Below are 21,132 nucleotides of genomic sequence, written 5' to 3'. Positions count from 1 at the left end.
TTTTCTCCTATGGCTCTCTGTCTTGCAGCACACTGTATGCTCATCCTGCAATTCATGATTCAAAGCCTCTGTAAACCAAGAGAATTCTTTCTGTGTGTAACCAGCACAGATTCACCTCACTGTCTCATGATTACAACTCTAGGAAAAGCACAGGGTTACAGAGCAGAATTTGAATCTTTGCAATTGGTAGGAATTGCTTTACAGCAGAAAATGTTCCTCATCTTCCTTAGTTGTGTTGGCACTGCAGAACTGGAAGGAATAAGAAGGCTGCAAGGAAAAGCTGTGTAACTTGTCTTACTTACTAAAGGAGTCGCAGTGACTCTAGGTATGCACAGAGCTTAAGCGTGTTGAATACGGAAGTATTTTTCCTTCACACAGTTTAAGTGTAATTTCTTTAAATAGAATTACCAGTGGAATATGGTCAGCTAATGATGATTGCAGCATATGGTTGTCTCTGCCCAGTCTTCTTCAATATGCAGCATAACTAAACCATGTATCATTTTATATGCAGAATTCATTTGTTGTCTAGGTCTTCTTCCTCCCGCTTTAGTTTCAAAGCCTGCCAGGTGGAAATGCTGCAGTTGGTTTACTCTCTCCATAGCCTCAGACTGGAAAATATTAATAAGACTATTGATGGCAGGACTATAGCAGCAAGAATCCTTGCCCCAGTAGTTATTTAGTGGTCAAAGCTAAATGGAGAAAGAAAATTAAACTTGTTTACTTTTAAGGATCGCTGTTACTGGCCTTGAGTAGTGACTGACCTCTGAACTGGGACTGCAAGAATGCAACATTTATTATTATTATTGCCATAGCGTTTCAATCTCTTTTGTTTTGGCTCACAAAATACAAAAGATACAATGGAAGGTTGTGTAGGAGCTGTCTATTACTATCATCTGAATATGCCTGTAATACAATTCCTTCTCCCAAATCAGTTTTAAAAAAATATCGTGCCAAATGTGAAATGTCATTACAACCCCCTTGTGGTTAATATATTATTGACAGCAGCAAATTGCAGAGTGGTCTCTTAGGAGTCGAACTGCAGAGTAAATGCTGCTGTTTGTAATGTGTTCACAGTGCCTCAAGTATGAAAGTGGAGAGGGGCAATGCAGGGAGCTCTCTCTCTCCCACCCGCGATGGTGCTCCATCTCTGGTTCTTGGTGCATGAGCTCTCTGTGCAGCCCAGATGGAGATTCTGATTGCCACTAATGTAATCATTCACTTTGATTTAAAATTGTTCTGGTTTTTTTTTTTTTTTCTTTCTGCAAGGTGTATTATGTGGCTGCAGCTTAGCTACCCTTAGCATAAGGCTGCTGTTCAAACAAATAAATCCCAGTTATCCAAGCTCAGAGGAAGGAGGGTAGGTAGGGGGGAGTGTGTGCCAGAAGGAAATCCAATTACTTCAGCATTTTCATCTTTGCATAGAGACTTCTGTCTTTCCTGTATATCGTATAACTCATTTCAAAACTGACCACGTGTTTTGTCTTCTTACTGGATGAAGATTTCTTGGCATGTGAACACATCCCATGTTTTTCTCCTTGAACTTACTGCACCAAATTTTCTTTATGGGAATATTTCTCAGGTTTTAGTCCAGTAAACTTTCATTTCACTTGGCTGTCATTGCCACGCACATCCCAAACACAGCGTATGACTACTTCATATTACCTATTTTTTCCTTAAGAATTTTCCCAGGAAGGATACTCATGATTTAGAAATTTGCAATTACTCAATGTTTTCTTTTTTGTTTTGTTTTTGTGTTTTGCTACTCTCTTCTGAATAGATATTCCCTTTCTGCAAACTCATCAAGGTTCCTGACAGAAATAGTCATAGAATCCCTTCTGATTTTATAGTGATGAAGGTATTTTTCTTTGTAGTTTGAAAGTTCTACTGCTCTATTGTCAAGTAGGCGAGCAGAATCTGTCCTGGGATGTTCTGCCAGTTGATACACTATTTAAGTTTCCTATTTAGCTTAAGCCTTGCTTTCTGAAATAAAGGTTAATAGGTTCAGATAATCTGTGATATATAATAGTCCTTCAATTTCTGTAATGTTGGTTATTATAGAGCTAGAGGATTTGCAGAAGAAAAGCAGAAAAGAGAAACTGCTGCACAGGCAAAGCTAAACAGTTGTCCCACCATCCCTAAATGACTGAAAATTTAACTGACGTGGCACTCAAAAAATGGAAGATAGATCCACTTTGTTTAGAATCCTTTGTTAGCAGAGACTGTCACTGTGTCATGCTTTCAAAATACTACTGCCTCTTAAACTGATTCAGAACAGGCAGGGATTTATGGGGAAGGAATTGTTGCTGGCTACTACAATGCTAGGTTTATGTCTCAAAATATTGATTTTAATTAGAAAATTGAATCTCAGTTTTAGAAATTGAAGCTGCCACTTAAAGAGGGTCTTATTTTATAGCCTTCCAACTCTACTGCAGTGCACCATAGTAGCTTTCTAGAGGAAAAGTTAAAGTGCAACGGCAGAAGACCCTGTTTACTGAAAGTGAAATTACGTGCTGAGCACTATACCAGTCTACACCATCCAGTGCTCTCAAGTCTTGATTTTACTTACACTGGTTTTTAAGTCCCCTAAACTCAAGGTTTAAGAACAACTAGAATTGCTGGAGTGAATTTGTTAGAAAACTGGATGAATGTGGCGGAGGGAGGGAGGGGATGTTTTTTATTTTAAAATAACTGTTAAAACTGACTAAGCCTATGTGTAAGCCTTGTAGCTTTACAGAGATAGCTTAGATGCTGTTTTGCACAAGAGCTTACAGGAACCTGTGAGTAACAGCTTGAACTTCTATTCTCTCATCCCTGTGCAGGAAGGCTGTGTAATGTTGCCAGTGCTTTTCTAGGCTTTCACATTAAGTGAGGAAAGAGGGCAGAAGAAAAAACTGTAGCTTCTGAAGAAGGCACTTTGACTCCCATGTGCTAGTGGTGTTAGATTGCATTTCCTTGAGTTTGTGCACAAGCTGAGAGCGAGTAACCCTGGAAGAGTTCAGGGAAGAGAAGCAAAATGTTATTTCTAAAAAGTTGCCTCCTCTGAATGGCTGAAGAAACCTGAAAAACAAAAAAAGGAAAAACTACCAGCAACCAGACTTTTTCCCACTTTATATGCAGAAGCGTCCCAGATAGGAACTATTGTTGTGGGCATCAGGTGCTGCAAAACAGCACTGCTTTTCTCTGCTTCCAGTTGGCTTGCAATGAGAGTCACTAAGAGAGAATTCACAAAGAGCAGAGTGGTGGTGGTTAAACAAGTGGTAGTTCAGTTTTGTTGATATCTGCTGAGGTTTTTGTCTGTTCTGTATTGCAGTATGCGTAGTTCCCTGCACTGTGAACATCACTGTTGATTTCTCTTTTGGGTGATTTTTCAAACAAGGACTAATCACATTTCTATAAATTACATTAATTTAACTTATTTGCCTAAGCATTCTGTAGAGAGTAGCACAAATGTTCTCTCATTCTTGGCTGCATGGTCTTGCTGCATTTGGAAGTAGAACAGAGACAGCTGCAAAGCATTATTTGGTTTCTGCATGCTGGAGTGTCTAATCTTACCTTTAGCCTGACTACCTTTACCTAAGTCATGATTGTTCTCACCTGGATGCAGCAAGCACGTGCTCCCCAGCATGGCACCACCTACTGTTGTGCAACTAATGTATATAATGTAGTAGCACAAGGACAAATGGAAGTAGAATTACTCCTGCTTTTAGTCTATGCTATGTTTCAGGCTGGGTTTGTCCTGCATTATTTTTGCTTTGTTATTGAACCAGGGTAATTAGGTTTGGGGTTATATAGTGGAGAATAAAACCAATTTTGTGTTCTCACCAAATACTGCTTTTTGGTTTTAAAGGCAAAAATGGATGATCACTGTGTGTTTTCATGTCATTCACTTTCCGTGGAAAAATTTCAAATTATGCAAGATATTTTAAGGACTTTTCTGTCTTTTTTTCTGTACTTCCAGAGTATGATTTCATCCATTGTAAATAGCACATACTATGCCAATGTGTCAGCAACCAAGTGCCAGGAGTTTGGGAGATGGTATAAGAAGTACAAGAAGATTAAAGGTAAATTGATTTTTTTTTTTTTTTTTTCTAACTTGTTGAACTTGTGATGATGGTTTGCAATTATTTACTTTAAGTAAAAGTGATGGTAAGCTTTAATAATATTAGTGAGTTCATCTACAAAGAGGGAACAGTTACAGCACATTTGAAATTAGATCTGATATTTTACAAACAAGGCTGGCATGAAAACAAGTCACTCAATTCTTATAATATACCATTTAGTTGTGCTGAAAGATCCACTGTGTTTTGAATTATGCTAAAATGTTTTGTGAAAAAAGTGTTCTAGTAGCTCAGAATTTAAAACTGTAATTACTTTGTAAATCACCTTAGTTGCATTATAACCATGAAATCTAAAGAGCTTGTCTAAGTAGCAGGTGCCTTTGCTCTTAGTTTAAGGTCCTGTCAAATATACTGACAGTTCCTGCCATGTTTTCTCATGTGGAATCTGGATACCAGTGGAGCATTTTGTACCTGGCTGTTTGGAGGAGTTGCTAAATAACATTTTTCTTCTATATTTTTGTCTCTGTTATACTACTGAAGGGAAGATTTGTTGTCTGAAGGAAGGCATAGGCTTTTTTTGTTGTTTCTGTCTGTGATCCTTTCAGTGGCCAGGAAAGTCGTAACAGGATTCACAGATGCTATGTAGAACTACAGTAATGTCCTGTCCTAATTGAGAAGCCGTTGTATTTTGAGTCACACAGATTAACGTCTTTCAAAAAATCTGCAGTCTTTTTTCTTAAAAACACACAAAAAAATAGCAGCATACATGAGCTGGGAAACACTTCTTGTTTAGTTTCCATAGGGCAGACTAGGAATCTGCATGATAGCATCAAGAATCCGCTTTTCGAATTAGGAACACAGGAAGCAAAACTGCATGGAATATCAGAACAGGGCATGTGGGTTTTCTCTGTGTGTCTGGTTCACGCTGCACGTACCTGCAGGACTCTCAGCTGTGTGGTGATTAGTTTTTCACTTGGCAGAAATAAAAAGGAATGCTTTATGGAAAAATTATCTGTGGATGGAAGGAAGGTTGTTCAGGCAGATGTGGGTAACAGTGTGGATGTGGAAATGCAGGTGTTGCTTTTCACCTGTTAAAATGAGTTAGGATTGAAGTAAAAATGTTGATGCCAAATAAATTGAGTAGTTGTTTTCTCTCTAAATTGCCATTGTGTTAGGCAGAAGTGTCTTTTTTTTCTAAATGGTATCTCTTAATAAAAGAATTTCATTTGAAGTGCTGTAACATATCCTCCTGGTTAAAAACAATCAAAGGACTCAAATAGCTTCAAGGTCATCACTGTTTGCTTTTACTTGCCATTGTTGGAGAGCAGAGCTAGGCTCCCCCCCCTCCCCCCCCAAACTGGGCAAGGGTGTGATGCCAGTTACAGAGGCACTGGAAGCCCTTAACTGTAGTGTTCTTAGCAGTAGAGATGCCACTACAGCTTCTGAGTGTTTCTAGCACACTGCTGTCTTCTATTTTCTTCCATTCTTAGAGCATTGAATTCTTTAAGCTCCTTTTTTTTAAAAAAAACTTAATAAGTGCACAGTTAAATTGTTAAGTGCCATAAAAACAGACTGAGACCTCAATCAAAAGGTCAAGGATCCAAACCTGAAGAATTTGCCAGATAACTCTGCATACGTGCTATTCAAAGAGATGCAGCCAGTTGCTGCTGTTTGGAAGCGTATGTGTGTGCGAGTAGGAGGAGGAAAAGGAAGGTTAAGGTATGTGTGAAGTAAACACAAGCTGCTGTAAAGCAGTTCAAGTCGTGTTGATTCATCAGCCATATGAGTGGGAGAGAAAACAAAGAATCTATGGCAGGTACTTTAGGGCACAAAGAAAACGCAGCCATGGAACTTCAGGGCAGTAATCTAGGCCCCCTGGAAACAGGAAGGGCACTTGTTTGGGCAGTTTCAATTTCTCATTTCTGTTTTAGAGACGTCTTGTTTCTTTTGCATAGACAGATATTTTTACAGGACGCCTCAATTAGTACTCAAACTCAGTGACTTACATGCTTCATTCATCACGTGTTCCTTAAAGGAAAGGTAGATGCATGACACAACATTTCACTTTTGGGGTTGTAATCTTGATAGCTTAGGTAAAATTCATTTGGAGTCACTGAGGCACGAACCCTATCCATATGTAAGTCTAGAGCTGGTAATTAGAAAGTAAAAACAAAAAACAATTCACATGAGCTGTGGTAAATGCAAAATATGAAGGAGCTTCAGAATAACTTTATTGATGTTGCAAACTAAATGCAGCCTACAGTGTTAAATGTGTTTCCTATTATCTGCTAATGTCTGTTTTAATAAAACAGTGGGAACTAAATGGTTGCTTCTTAATCAAAACCATGATTTCCTAAACATAAGCTTTATGATTCTGTTACAAATTGCCACATATAGATCTCTTAGGTCAAACTTTTTTCCTTGTTCATAGAAATAAATAAGCAGTAAAACAATTATATACTCTGGAAGATCAAAGTAATTACAACTGAGGCCATGCAAAAGTAAAAAATTCTTTGGAGGAAAAAAAAGCATCAAGTTTCAGAGCATGTAGTTCATGTTTAAATAAATATAAGAAAGTGAACAATCAATGATTTGATATCATTAACAGCAGATGTAAGAGCTATGAGATATGAGTGGAATTGTACGTAATCTCAAGTCAACGGTCTCAGTGTGCATTCTGTGGAACTCACCAAAAAGACAACTAACCTATTTTGCTTGCAATTCAAAAACAGTTTTCAGCTCAGCATGGTAATTTTGTCTTGTGTCAAGACCATGCTAGTGTAAAACTCTGCTTGATTTTTTTTTTTTTTTCCCAGCCACCCTGCCCCCATGAGGTTTTAAGATGTTCACAGTTTACTCAGAGGTACGAGAGTTAGTGCACAGATTCTGGAGTCGCTGGTGTGAGGGTGGAGGCTTTTTTTTTTTAACCTTGTTCTGAGCCTTCCACTGCATGTATGTTCAGAGACATGAGGGGCATGAGCGAGTTTCTAACAGGATATCTGCTCTTTGCAGTCTCACTGGAATACACGTGTATTTCAAAGATAGCTTATATTAACTCAGTTCCAATAGAAAATGCACAGTACTTGGAAAATAAGAATCCTACAGTTCTGTGAACTTTTTCTTCCCTCTGTGGACCTGTGTAATCATTTAGAGTGGCAGTTAAGTTATTTAGTTTGTATTATCCTTTTGTTCAAAATACACACTGTGAATGACTGTAATATTATTGTGCTCTTTTAAGTTCTGTTTTGTGGCTATAAAATATTTTGAAAAATGTGCACCCTTTTGGTTCTCAGTTGCATACATGACAAGATTTAGGTATAATTAAACTGCTTGAATCAAGAATTGCTCTTTCCTGTTTTTAGTAAAGGCTACATACTAGTGACTGTGGTGCTAACTGTACAACATGTAGAGACAAGTTTCCAAACTTCACCATGCAAATAATGTCACTGTCAAGGGATAAAATGTGCACCAGTTACCTACTCGTTGCCTGGTCTTTTGGGTTCATAGCATTTCAAATACTTCTTTAGTTCTGTTTTTCAATAGATGTTTCACTTCTCAAGTGTCATGCTTTCTATTTTTATCAGAAGGACTATCGCTGTATCAGGATCCTTTCACAACTGAAACTCTTCAGTGGTGTGAATCTTTTCTTTTTTTGCCTGATGACACAGCTTGGTTTGGTGGGAGGAAGTTAGGAAGGCAGAGGGAGAAATAAAAATATTGTGAACTTAAAAATAAAGAGATGTATTTTCTTTGTCTGTGTATTAGGAACATATTTTTTTTTTTTGCTCCTGCCATCAGTGGCTGTCAAAATATAGCTTTCCGTGGATGTGAGTTTTGAGACTGTGGCTGTCTCAAAGTTTTTGTGGAATGATGAGTACTTCTGTTTAAAGGAGGCGGTTCCAGTTATTTCTATTTCAATGGATCTGGAACCAGCTCCCATAAGAAAGAGTTTTTATAGCTTCCTTAAATTGAGAATCTGCTTTGGCTGCTTTTTGTTTTTTCCAGTATTAATGATGCGATGTTGTCTGCTGTTCTGTTCTGGAGAGTATGCACTCATACTTGCTTAATTCCCATAAGGGATTGACAGGCCAATCTGATCTTTTGATTCAGTGTTCTAGAGGTCATTCTAGGTTAAGAGAGGTTAGAACAGGATTCTGAGGGGTTCCCAGCTTTGTTAATACCAAACTAAAGGAGCCTTGAATTGCAGCACGGTCATAACGCCAGTGTGACTTGGTGAAAATTTTAATTATGTGCTTTGTTGAATAGTTTTGAATTGTTCCTCTGAAGCAGATGTTGCGGAAGCCTCATGAAAAGGCATAACAGAACATTCTCAATCAGTGTTTCTGACTTTTAACAACACCCCATTATCGATACATGAGCGTATATGCATAAATAGAAAGTCACAGATACATCTGTATAAACAGACGTATGTGTGTAAGCATACGTACATAGAGATCTTGACCTTTAGCCTTTTTAACTAGATAGTTGAAGCACAAATGGTAAGGCTTTTTAAGTAGAGATAATTTCATGTGTTGTTTAGACACTGAGCCAGATAAGGTCATTTAGGTTATCTGGGTGGCTCTTGACCTTACCGTAATTTTTTTTCTTTCTTTTCACGCTCCTGACTATGTTTTATTCCACTAAAAATAAAACTCACTTTTTAAAAGAGAAAGGTAAGAAAAAAGCATCATTCAGGGGCAAGCATTTCAGCATCTAGATCATACAAGACCTGAAGATCATCTCTAACTTGAACACATCCTCACAGTATGTAGACTGCTGTGTTGTACTGTTTTATGAGGAGAGTTGTTCGTCTATTTGCACTGGATCACAAGGAAAAAGTGGAATCTCTTTAAGTATAAGCTGAAGCTGGTACATTTCAGCAAGATTTAGAGACCCCTTGGCTACTGTTTTCCCCACCCATACTAGAATATTGTATTTCAGCATTGTCGCTGATGTTAAGTGCCAGTCTGGGGGATTTGTGTGCTTGTATTGTTAAGAGACAATTTACCCACTGTAGTATGTACTGGGAGCTTTATAAATTGTGGCCCTCTTGGCTATTCCTCTGTATAAAGAGAATTAAAGCAGGCTCTCTTTTAAAAAAAAATTCTTAAGCTTAACTTTTATGTAAAGTAAATACATTGATGAAATGTATTTCAGCTTCTTAGAGTGCCTTTCTTTTTTTTTTTTTTTTTCCTGTCCCTTCTGGAGCAGTGGCTCTTGCTTTTAACAGCACTTGAGGCATGACAGAAGGGGACTATATGTCCATTAGCTGAACCACCTCGTGTGCACGTGCGTGCCTGAATCTGCAGCCATTGCTGCTATAGGGAATATATGTCAGTTCAATAGAGGTTGGAAGCCTTTCTGTTGAGAAACCACTTAGCTGTTTGTCCCTTCTATCTTATCCCTGCCATGCAGAAGGTTTTTATGACTGCTTGTTTTTATCACTTTTTTTTTTAATCTGTGGACGATGACCGAGTCTGTTCAGATGATCTCACTGTGTCAACTTGATGGTTTTTAAAATGCATTCAATTCCAATCACAGTGCTTTTTCTCAGTGAGGACCAGTTGTGTACGAAGGCTGGGACTTCTGTCCAGCCACACTTGATTTCATAGTGACTGCAGAATTGTCTTTGTCATGGAAGTACTTTTTTTTTTATATCTCCAGAACTTCAAAACAAAATTTCCTTCAAAATGTATAAAAAGTATTCTTGTGTGCTGCCAAGCAGAATTACTTTTGTTAGTTCAGTAGGAAGGGAGTTTTTAGAAAGTAAGCACTATTGGAGGTTAGTTTGGAAAAGGAGGAAGAGATAAAGCTTAGACACAGATATCAACTTTCCTGGTGTGAGAGCTGCAAAATGGCTATCTCTGATCACGTGGACTTCACAGAACACAAAATCCATTCTGTCGCTGAGAACAGAAATGAATTCTGTTCACTCCAAACGTCTAAGGGCTTACGTGTCTTTTGTAATGAAGTTTGTGTTCTGTGTCATTCCTTTCATCATCTTTGCTGTTATGAGTCAGGAAGAGATGTGTATTTATCTCCCAGAGGGGCTGCACAATTGTCTGGGTATTCTAGGCAATTTGCACCTCCCTCTTGAGGTGTCCACAAAAGGTTAGTGCTTAAATAGCAGGGCATGCTTCCATCACAGTGCTTTGACAGGGAGCAAGATATTTTTATATCAGGTGAGACCATCTAACTGGTATGCTATTTCTGTCAGTTCTGACTAATGTTTGTCCTAATTCTCCTTTTCCATTTTACACAACCAGTATTTATGCATTAGATTATGTGGTCTCTAAAATGCCTTCAATGCAATGATTTTTCTGCCTTATGAAGAATAAAGTTCATACTGTTATGTGACCTTCTTAACCTGTACAGCAACCCCAAAATAATCTGGAATGAATTTGTGTTATATTCTTCCTTTCTGAGAAGCAGCTTTTGGAAGCAGTGCAGTTCGGGGACAGTGCATGAGAAGAATGTCTTCCTACATTTAAGCAGGATTGTCTGAGAACATGTTAGCATTTGTGTGTCCCATGGGATGACTAGGATATAGTCTGTAGGACAAGAGGAAGGGAAAAGCTGATGTGTGGAAGTCAACTATGCTGGTTCACTCTACCCAGTTCCCTTAACAATGATGCTGATCAATGGCCTCCTTTTTTGATGGTTCTTCCAAGCACAAAAATAGTGACTTGTGCTTTGGGAACGGAGCGATTTGTAGTGCAATGGGGAACAGACAATGGCCTTTCCTGTCTGTTTTCCATTAGACTTGGATAAAGGCCTTTGCTACCCACAGCCAGCGGCCAAAAAAATTCTGTATGTGCTCCATAGCTATTTTGAGGTTATTTGCTATCCTGCAAGAGTAGAGGAAGTGCAAGGTTTTAAATGTTAAGATTTCCTACCAAGTGTGCTGCTCTGGTCAGCTCACATTCTCTCCAGTTCTGGCTGCAAGAACAAACAGCCCAGCCAGAGGTCAAGCAGTAAATGAAACCAGTGGATGACTTCGGGTAACTACAAAAATTGAATGTTGAATGAAAATGAGACTCCTCAGATCAGTCCTTTGCACTGAAGTGGTTAAGTGGGCTGTGATTAAAACAAATAAGTAATTATGCTAATTATAAATAAAAAGATAAAGAATTAGCACTATAAAAGCTCCTTCTGTGCTCTGGAGTGGCTTTGTTGTATTTACAGAGAGGAAGTTGATAATCATAGGGTAAGCAAGAGGACACCCTGGTGTTGGTGTAGTGCAGCACCCCCAGCTCTGCACGTCACTCTGAGATGGAGGTAGTACGGTGTCAGAGCTGCTTTTCCCAAGCAAAGCTCCATGATTCAGAACAGGTTCAGCTCCAGCGAGTAAGGTGCTGTCAAGCTATGAGAAACTGTGGGAGCCTTTCCATCTCTATGCCTGTCATACTGAAGCTCACAAACAGAGCTCTTTGCTGGCCCAGACTAGCTCAGTTTGGCCTTTACCACTGCTGGTAATGGCTTTTATGATCACCAGGTTTTAAGTAATAAATAAAACAAAGATGCAAGCTCTGAAGCTGTTGCACTGCAGAACAACCCTGGGGTGGTGACATCCTGTCACAATTGAAGCATGGCAGTCCTGCTGACTAGTAACTTATTACAAAAAATCTCTTTAGCAGCCTCTTCGTGCTCTATTTTGTGTAAAATGCTTGTATGCCAGTGGGACTAAAAAGCTGGGGACTCGCTGGGTCACGGGTGCTGCAGGGCCCTCTTTGTGACCGTGGCAGTGTGGTGCTGGGAGATATGTTAAGATCTGGCTCTCCCTGCTGCATCCATTATTGTGCGCTAAGCTATTTGGATTCCAGTGCTGTCCGTCAGTACAGTGCTGTTCCTAAGCCCTAAATACCCCACAGGCTCTTTGTCAGAATGTTCCTATTAACAACTTGGTGAAAATAAAGGGTGAGGGGAAGGGAAGGTGGAGAAATAAATCTTATTTTAAATCTCTTGAGCTAGTTTCATTTCAAATGGAAAGTTGCATGTGGACCACCCCAAGCTATTGTGCTGTGGACTGTCAGCTGTTTGTACAGGGAATCTGGGTAGAGGGTAAGAGTATCGTGCAGGGGAAGGGTGCACTGGGTTGTTTTTGTGCTGTATCCAGGAAGTTTCTAGCTCAGTATGAAGCTGGAATACATTGGCACACGTGGTAATCATTATGAGAAAAGAAAGGAACATTTAAATATGACAATTTGCTGCTTCCATTCTGTGGATTATGTTGGTGTCCAAGTGTTTTGCAGAGGTAGCTACATCTTGTAGCGGGATATGGGCAGATGAAGGGCAGATACCATTCTAGGGTACTCAGTGAGCTGTCTGCTAAGCTTGGACATGGTACTTGTGGTCCTGGTGGTCCTGGTACCTGGAACCTGCCTATGTGGTACGTATGGCTTCAGGAGGCTGGCTCTTAAATGTGGGGGAGGTGTTGGACTTGGAGCAAAATTGAATACCAGGCAACACGATGCAGGAAGAAAAGGGAAAACACTGCTGTATTTTTTGTTGTGACTGGACCGCAGATGGCAGGTAGGTAACAGCCTTCTGGGCCACCTTTTGCTTAAATAGCTTGGGCACTGTAAGCAGAGGAGGACTGACAGCAGTACTTGAACACAGACCGCAGGCATTCATGGAGCCCCCTCCTTCCCAATTTAAGGTCCTGCTGCTCTGTCTTCACTGTTTTATAAGCCAGTGTGTTCAAATACCAGCCAGCTTATAAAGGACTACAGGAGGCTGGCTTCTGCCTCAGCACTGTGTCAGGCTCTCTCCTGCCCAGGCCCACAGAGCCCCACCAGTTCATAGCCACTGATGAACAACAGGGAACCTGATATGGGAAATGTGTTGGAGAAGGAAAGAACCTTGAGGAGTTAAGTAACGCACATCTTTTCTGTCTAGCATAACTGTTAATGGTAACCTTTTATTATTGAAGGGATTGAAGTGACTAGAATCTGGTTGGCTTGTTGGGAGTGGTTGTGTGGCAATATAGCCTAATGTGATTGAAAAAGCAAATTGATAAGAAGAGGAAAAAAAACCACCTATGGAAGCAAGTCAAATGATGCCTCCTTGTAATTGTGATTCCAAGTAGCATTGCAGAGATTAACAGCCTGGCAGCCTTTTCATCTTAAATTTTATTTTTATAGGGTTTATGACTTGGCACTGAAGTCAAGAGTGGGTGGAAACTTGGCAAATGTGGTTCAGCCCAGAAAGTGGATGTTATTTATATTTACTTCTCACCAGGATTTCAAAAACACTTGGTTACTGTTTTTGAGTTCTAACAAGTAGTAATTTATTGGTTTCAGTGACTTATTCTCTGTATATTTCTTAAACTACAAAATAGTTGAGAAATTGTTTCAGCTTTCCTGAAGCTACTTGTGGAAGGACTTAAGATCTCCAAAGGGTGTAAATGTAGTTCTTAATGCATTTCCTTTCAGTAGAATGCTCCTATTATTTCATGTACACTGAACAACATCTTTATTGTATGTACATTAAGTTAATTCCTGATTCTCAAGTAGCAGCTGTACCTTTGGAATAATTACATTTGGTTTTCCTGGCAACAGTGTGCATTTAATAGCATTATTCAGGTACAGGCTCACCACAGAAACGCTCAGGTGATTATATGGCCATGTGTTTTCTGTGTGGGCCATGGTGCTGGATGGGGTCTTCTCCAGAAAGAACAGCCTTTCCTCCCTATGACCCTGCATGCCTTCTGTGCCTAATGCTTGGGAATGGGTACTTAATCAGTACTTAAGTAGGAATTGTTAGTACTTTCAGCAAACTGAAATGCTGTGTTATGTGTTGAGTAGGCTGCGAGAAATTTATGGAGATGGACAGTCATTTACAATAATGCTTGTGTATTGCAAGAATTGTACGGCATTTCATAGCTGAAACATCGTGCACAAATAGTTATAAAATCAGTTGAGTTGAAACATTGGCTTTTGAAGAAAGATGGAATAAGAATTTTATTAGAGATGTTTGATTTTTACTTATTTTTTTCATTAACAAGGATTTTATTGAAGGTTAAAGGTGGTTTTTTTTTTTTTTTTTTTTTTTTTTTCTCGAAAAAGGGAACAGGGAAGTAAAATATTTTGAAATAAAATTGCTGGGTAGTAATTTACCTAGTTATAAAAATGAGTACTTGCAATGTTCTGGAATGACAGCTCTAAAGACAAAAGTTGTGAGCGTCTGTGTTCTGGGCATCATTCCCTCCCTCATGAGAATTCAACCCTCTCTGTCTGAGATTAACTCTGAAAGGTGAAAAGAGCTGTCTTTCTGTTTAAAAGGAAACAGAAAGTCATCAGTAAATTGTCACCTTGAGTACTATGTAAAGATTCAAAGCTTTACGTGGATTAGGTCTTAAAAGAGTTCAAAATCCTTGTACCATTGTTGATCATTACACAAGTTCTGATTGTGTTACGTTATTTATCAAATAAATCCTCTCGTCTCATTTAGCAAGAGAAATATAAACATGAGAGAGTAGTTTGTTAGCTGCATGGTAGCAGTCCCTGGACACTTCTAGATCAATAGATAAATGCCCAATTTTGTGTAGTGAAGCTCGTGGTATCTTCAACTGTATAAAATGACTTTTGATTACTTAAAGTTATCTAAGTAATAGTTTTACTTTTTTATTTTATAAGCTTCATTTCCAATTTCAAATATTACTTGTAAAGGAAATTTGGTTTTCTAATACAGGCATTTAATTTGGCAGTTGCATGAAAAGGTGTTGCAGTATTACTGATGTAAGATATCTGAAAGGGCTGTAGCTGCATATATGATTACAATAAATGCATCTGGTCTGTAATGCTTCATTTTTTTTGTAATATAGTGTCACTTAAGAATAACAGGTTTTTGTTCAAAATTTATTTTTAAGATGGTAAAGCCATAAAATAACACTATAAACCAGTAAAAGGTTGCTGTCAGAATCAGTTTTCTGTAAAGTGGACACTCATGCACAGTTCCTTCAAGGTTTCCTGACAGAGTAATGAGGCTTTTGTTAGAACCATTGCTCTGAAATGTTCTCATTTGTGAATCAAGGATATGCATGGTTACGTAGCATGCTTTCAGGCAAGCAACTTGATTCTGCTGCAGTACATCTAGGTGAATTCACATTACCTGGTAACTTTATCTGCACATGATGCAAGGTAGACTTTATGTTGGAAAAAATATAATTGCCGAGTTTGTAATGAGAAGTTGTTCTATGAGCAGCATAGGGAATGGTCTGGTTTCCATTGAATTGGTGTGGGTGGATACTAATCTGGGTTTCTTTCCTTCAGCTCGATGCCAGTGATTCTGAAATTTTTTCCCTCTTTTAAAGAGTTACTCAATTTGATGACAGATTCAGAAGTTACTGACAGTGTGAGTGGAAATGTCTAAACTCGTTTCTTTAGGAAATGAGGCTGGAACAGACACCTGCTACCAGTTTTATGAGGAGGCTTCCTAAGAAGTTGAACATGTCTTGATTCTTGTTGCTCTTACTTGTACTGCTTTTGTTCTGTTTTTGAGTAGCTTTTATGCAAGTGCAGATTTGAAAACTAAATTGGGTGCTGTACACCTGGAGTAATTCTTACTCTAATGGTCCTCTTGTAAGTGCCAACTTTAATTGACAGCAAAATAATTTTTCTCTTTTAACAGTGGAAAGAGTGGAAAGAGAAAACCTTTCAGACTATTGTGTTCTTGGTCAACGTCCCATGCACTTACCAAATATCAACCAACTGGCAACTTTGGGAAAAACTAACGAACAGTCTCCTCATGGCCAAATTCACCACAGTACTCCAATCCGAAACCAAGTGCCAACGATGCAGACAATGATAAACCCTGGGCTCCTGTCTCCTCAGCTCAGTCCACAACTGGTGAGGCAGCAGATAGCAATGGCCCATCTGATAAACCAACAGATTGCCGTCAGCCGGCTACTGGCTCACCAGCACCCACAGGCTATCAACCAGCAGTTCTTGAATCATCCACCCATCCCTAGAGCTGTCAAACCAGAGCCATCAAATTCATCGGTGGAAGTCTCTCCAGATATTTACCAGCAAGTCAGAGATGAGCTGAAGAGAGCCAGTGTATCTCAAGCTGTCTTTGCAAGAGTAGCGTTCAACCGCACACAGGTATCCGTTTCTGTTCTATAACCAAGAAGTGCTGAGGGGTCGAAGTTGTGACTCTTGTGGGGCTGTGTGGTTGTTGCAGATCAAGGAAAGGTGTACGCCAGAAATAGGCCATACCATCCACCATTTTTTCCCGTCTCATTGGCATGATTGAGCAAGGCTGTGTATTCATAGAACAGCTGTTTGCTTGAAGTTGTTTACCCTAGTGCTGTTACCTGAGCTTTGTTCTCTAGTTATCGTTCTGCTGGTGTGAGTTCTTTCCTGAGTTCTTCTCTGTGGTTATAAACTTACACATCTGCTCCTGCCTGATGGCCAGGGAAAGGTAACAAGAGACTAAGGGAATCAGCATCTTTTAGTTTATGTCACTTTCTCAGTTCCTTCTTGTGGTAACTGCTGTTGATTGCACAACTACTGCTGAGGCTGGTGATACAGAAATGAGGAAGACAGGTATTCATAGGCCTAAAGGCAGTCTTGGTGCTGGCTGCATAAGAGACAATTGATTGCTGGAAAAGATGTCTGCCATTTGCAGCTGGTTTTCTCACTAAAATATTGGAACTTAGATGTTAAAATAATTACACAGCAGCATCAGCGTAAGCCTAGCACCTGGACTACCTTAGGTGAATGCACATTCAGAAATGCAGGCTGTTTACATTTATCTTGCTGCCAGACAGCGTTCAAGGCATACAAAACACAATTTCTGGTTGATGATACTCCTCCATAAGGATTGATAAATGGGGAGTGACATCATATTTAAATATCGGTACAATTTTCTTTTGTACAGTCAGAGCTGATCTTTGGGATTAGCTTCACCAGCAAGAGAAGACAAGGGCCATGTTTGTATGTGTCTGCAGGAGGTCTGACTGTCGAGCCATACAGTGCCTTTGTACGTTTTCCTGGATTAATGATTTTCTTTGGCACTGCCATTTTGGAAATGCCATGTTATGAGGGAACTAATTAAAGTATGGAGCACATTTTTATTACTTCCCTTTTTCCATTAAATTCATAAGATGGCTGCACTCCGAAAAAACATTCATGTTCAATCAGCATGTCTTTGAGTTCTGGGGTTAGCCTTGAGGATATCGAATGAAAACTACGTAGGAATGTATGAGTATTTCCTCTTTAAAACGCTGCTTTTAATTTGGAAAAGCTTTTCATCCCTCTGAGATCATAACCTGTTGTATATAAAGCCTTGTATAATCAAGGTAGATGGTATTGACAGAATGACATATTCTATACTTGAGTGAGAGCTCAGCATTAACCTTGCTGGTGAGGGTTTTGCTATAGTCACTGAACATGATGTTTTGCTTTAGTCGGACTGGGACAGATTGGTAATACCCAAATCTGTCACTAGACCACAAGTATATCCCTGTCAAGCTGTCAAACAAATTGTGTGTTAAACTGGCCGTTCAGCTGTAGTGTTTAAAAGGGGGCAATGTTTTATTCTGCGTGCCTAGGAAATCCCACGCCTCGCCTATCCCTGACTGTACACTCCACCTGACTTCTAAAGACAGCAGTGAAAAAGCAGGCATTTTTGAGAGACTACTCTGCTCTTTTTTAGTGATTTTACAGTTTTTCATCTATCTATGGTGTTTAATAGCAGCTGTGATGGAAATTATCCGAATACGGACTAAGGAAGCTGTAATATGTTTTTGTTGTTGTTGTTTATTTGGCCTATTTGTCCTGCACTGAGCCAGTGCAGGAACTGCAGGCTGTTGTCCTGCACACCACAGTGAAGAAAGCACTGCGCTGCTGCTGGGAGCTGTGGCAATGTCTCTCTGTGGTTCAGTACTTCACAAGTGTCTAACTGTTCAGATTGAGCTCACTCACTGGGAGCACAGACCTGAGCAGCCCTGAGTTGACAGGCCAATGTGATGTCCTTTGGGAAGGTGTCAGAGCACCTCTGCTGGGCAGGACTGCACCAGGAAATGGGATGTAATGCTCTGTCCTCCAACCAGTTTACACTTGAGACTGGTATACAAAATAATGTGTAATTCTTGGGTATTAGAATCACTAATTTTGTCTTTCCTTCTGTCCTGCTGATATTTGTCTCAGATTGCACGAACTTCTCTAGATTTCACTTGAGGGGGAAAAAAAAGATTGCTTCATTGCAAGTTACCAGACACATTTTTATATAAAAGGAAAGAAATTGTCTACTTCTTAGTCTTCCATCATACCTATGAATGTACCTGTACAGCCTGTGACAGTGATTCCAGAACAGGCTAGTCTCAAACATCCGTAAAAGTGTTGCTCATCTCAGAGCTGTGCTTCAGTAGTCTAAAAGATCAGTGAACCTTACATGCAGTGCATTACATCCTTATGACTTATCACTGCAGCAAAATAGTGTAGTTGCATATTTATGCATTACTGTCCTCAGCTTTTACTTTCAACTCAAATCAGTCTCCCCTCAGGCCAGAGGCTGTTACCCCAAGTAGTAAGAAGAGGTGCTCAAGCAGTCAGCTTTGCACTGCACTGTAGAAGATGTGGGATAATCCCAAACATCCATGGGGGGGAGAAGTGGAACTTCCTGAGGTGAAAGTTCTGCTTTCACCTCCTTTCATTCTCCTTTCTGAGTCTTGTCAGGAGACACAGGGATCTGTGCATTTCTCTCTAGAAATGCTTGGATTAGAAACTGAAGCCCTGTTATTTCTCATTATGATATCAAAGAATAGATGCTGTGTGCCAGCCAGCTAATAACTGTATTAATCACTGCGTTATGGGCCGCTGCTTAATTCTTCTTCATGATAGTTCTGCAGCACACGTTAGCCCATAATTAAGTATAGCTTCATGAAATATGTACTGTGAGACTTGCTTAATAGATAAACTATTCTCTAATTTATTTTCAAGTCCAATGACCTACATACTCAATGCTGAAAAACCCCTTCTTATGAACATTATTTCTCCCCCGAGACCTTCCATCTGAGCATATCTGTTAAATGAAGTAGAGGAAGCTTTGATCCAAACTAGGCTAAATCCATTGGAACAAATGGCTGACACATGTATGTATGCGTGTATGTGTGTGGGAAACGAGGATGGTCAGAAGATGGAGAGGTACAGTTGCATGATCTGTGAGACATCCAAACCGTCCTCTAAAAATTGGAAAGTCATAGCTTCAGACACGCTATTTCCTTATGCCTGTGGCCATGCTGTTGTCTGCACATGTGAAAATAAAGTGCTTTGGTTTCTGTCACAAATGCTGCGCATTTCCTAGGACACAGACCTGCCACTGCAGTCCCACTGAGGTGGGAAGCTCAGTACTTGCTCTGTGCCCAGGACTGCAGCACAGCATGCTTGGCTAGGAATTGGCTCTGGCTGTGTTGACCACAAAGAGGGATTCTTTCAAACAGAAAGTTCCAAAATGAACATTTTGAGATTTATTTGAAGTTGGATATCAGAAACCCTCGAAGTGCGAATAATTGATGCTTGGTGCCTCTCTGTGTCTTCTTTTTCCTTTATTGCGAGAGAATCAATGTCGCAGTTTTAATTCACCCTGTTGCAGAATCTAAATGCTTATTTATTCAGTGGTTTGGGACAGTTGGAAGAGAGTTCTTCAACCCCCACAGAGAATTCAGTTTTTGAAGGTTTTTAATGGCATTATTCCCAACAAGGGAGAAACTCCTACATAACCTTCAAAACATTTAAAATGATTGTGCCCACTAGCATTGTTTGTGTCACCTATGAATGGTGTGTGTTGGAAAGACATCCTCATAGGCTTTGTACATCCTCACGGATGCCAGTAGCACTGCATTTCTGGACTACAGCCATGGTCCTCCTATGTGAACTGTGGTGAGGTGCTATTCAAATTTGTCAGTGTGGTTTTGTAGCCTAAGGAGTGGTACTGGGACTGTTGTGCTGCAGGTTAGGGCTCAACTGAACTTGTGAGATGCAGGTAGATAGGAAAGAGCGAAAGGCTGGTTGTACTCCTTGCCTGCATTTAGCTGCCATCATTTCCTTCCCTCCAAGGTGACCCTGGGGACCCTCAGTCATACAGGCAAGGGAGTGGGTGTGGGTCAAGGCAGTGAAGGAAACTGGTTATGGTGAAGGTGTTCAGCAGCATTGCTGGGGCAAGAGATGCGGTTTCTTGCTCATGTAATTACTTCTAAGACTATGGACTTGCTCCTGGAGGAGAATACACACAGGATTTTTCAGCATCCTCTGGGGAGAGTCAATGTACTCCCTCCCTCTTGTGCCATAGTGTCTCCTAATGCAGCACCCAAGTTGCAACTGAAAGGCTGATATCACCAAAGCTTGTGGTATCACGAGTTGTAGTGTATTGCTAAGTGGTCATGTGGTGGTGATGGATACAGAGGTAAGAGAGGACTTGTTTAAAAGGAGTGCATGAAAATGCTCTTTTGAGTTCACCCTGTCCTTCTCTGATATGGTTGTTGTTGTTTTAGCTAATCTGAAGTTATTGAAGTAATCTCTGCTCTTCAAAATCTGTAGTTTTAAACCAGGACATTTGAATCCTGCTTTGCATGAGAAAAATTAACTTGTTTTCCACTTGTGCCTGCTTTCTGGGCATCCCTCATTGCTGCAGGTTCAGACAGAGGAGGACAGTCAGGCTGTTTTTGTAAGGGTCCAGACGCCCTATGTCACTGGATCAGGGAACCGCTTTGCTGCGCTTTGGGAGCACCCCATCGACTGAAAAGCCTATAGACTGAGTGTTTGCTGTTTATATCTTTTTTTTTTACGCATCTTTTTTTGCCAATGTTTTGACATAATAGCCAAAACTAGTAAAATGTTTGGGCGAATGGCCAGTGCTTGTTTTACTGAACAGCCTCGCAAACTGGGAATATCCGTGAACCTGAGGCTTTTTGAATGAAACAGTGGTGCCAGATACAGAGAGCTGGAGGAGCAGGCATGTTTGGGATGCATGTAACTCTTTTCCCAAAGAAAGTTGGCTGCATCTAGCTTTCTGTTCCTTTTCTCTCTCAATAGTTAGCAACGAGGAAGCATTTTCTAACATGTAGACCGGA

General features: G+C 40.0%; 1 protein-coding gene across 4 annotated transcripts in view; it reads left to right on the top strand.

Moving 5' to 3' along the window:
* The window catches only part of SATB2 (SATB homeobox 2), a 130,338-nt gene that overhangs the window by 64,450 nt on the left and 44,756 nt on the right, over positions 1–21,132 (top strand). For all 4 annotated transcript variants that reach the window (XM_042822090.1, XM_042822092.1, XM_042822091.1 and 1 more), the window contains 2 exons: positions 3,959–4,061; positions 15,690–16,162. In XM_042822090.1, the coding sequence (XP_042678024.1) occupies positions 3,959–4,061; positions 15,690–16,162 (576 nt within the window). The remainder of the gene's footprint in view (positions 1–3,958; positions 4,062–15,689; positions 16,163–21,132) is intronic.

The sequence above is a fragment of the Centrocercus urophasianus genome, unplaced genomic scaffold (genome assembly GCF_019232065.1).
Source record: "Centrocercus urophasianus isolate 14NV4802_14NV808 unplaced genomic scaffold, USGS_Curo_1.0 seq_20, whole genome shotgun sequence".
NCBI classification, from domain to species: Eukaryota; Metazoa; Chordata; class Aves; order Galliformes; family Phasianidae; genus Centrocercus; species Centrocercus urophasianus.
The sequence above is the reverse complement of the archived record's forward strand: the minus strand, read 5'-3'. Positions and strand labels throughout refer to the sequence as shown.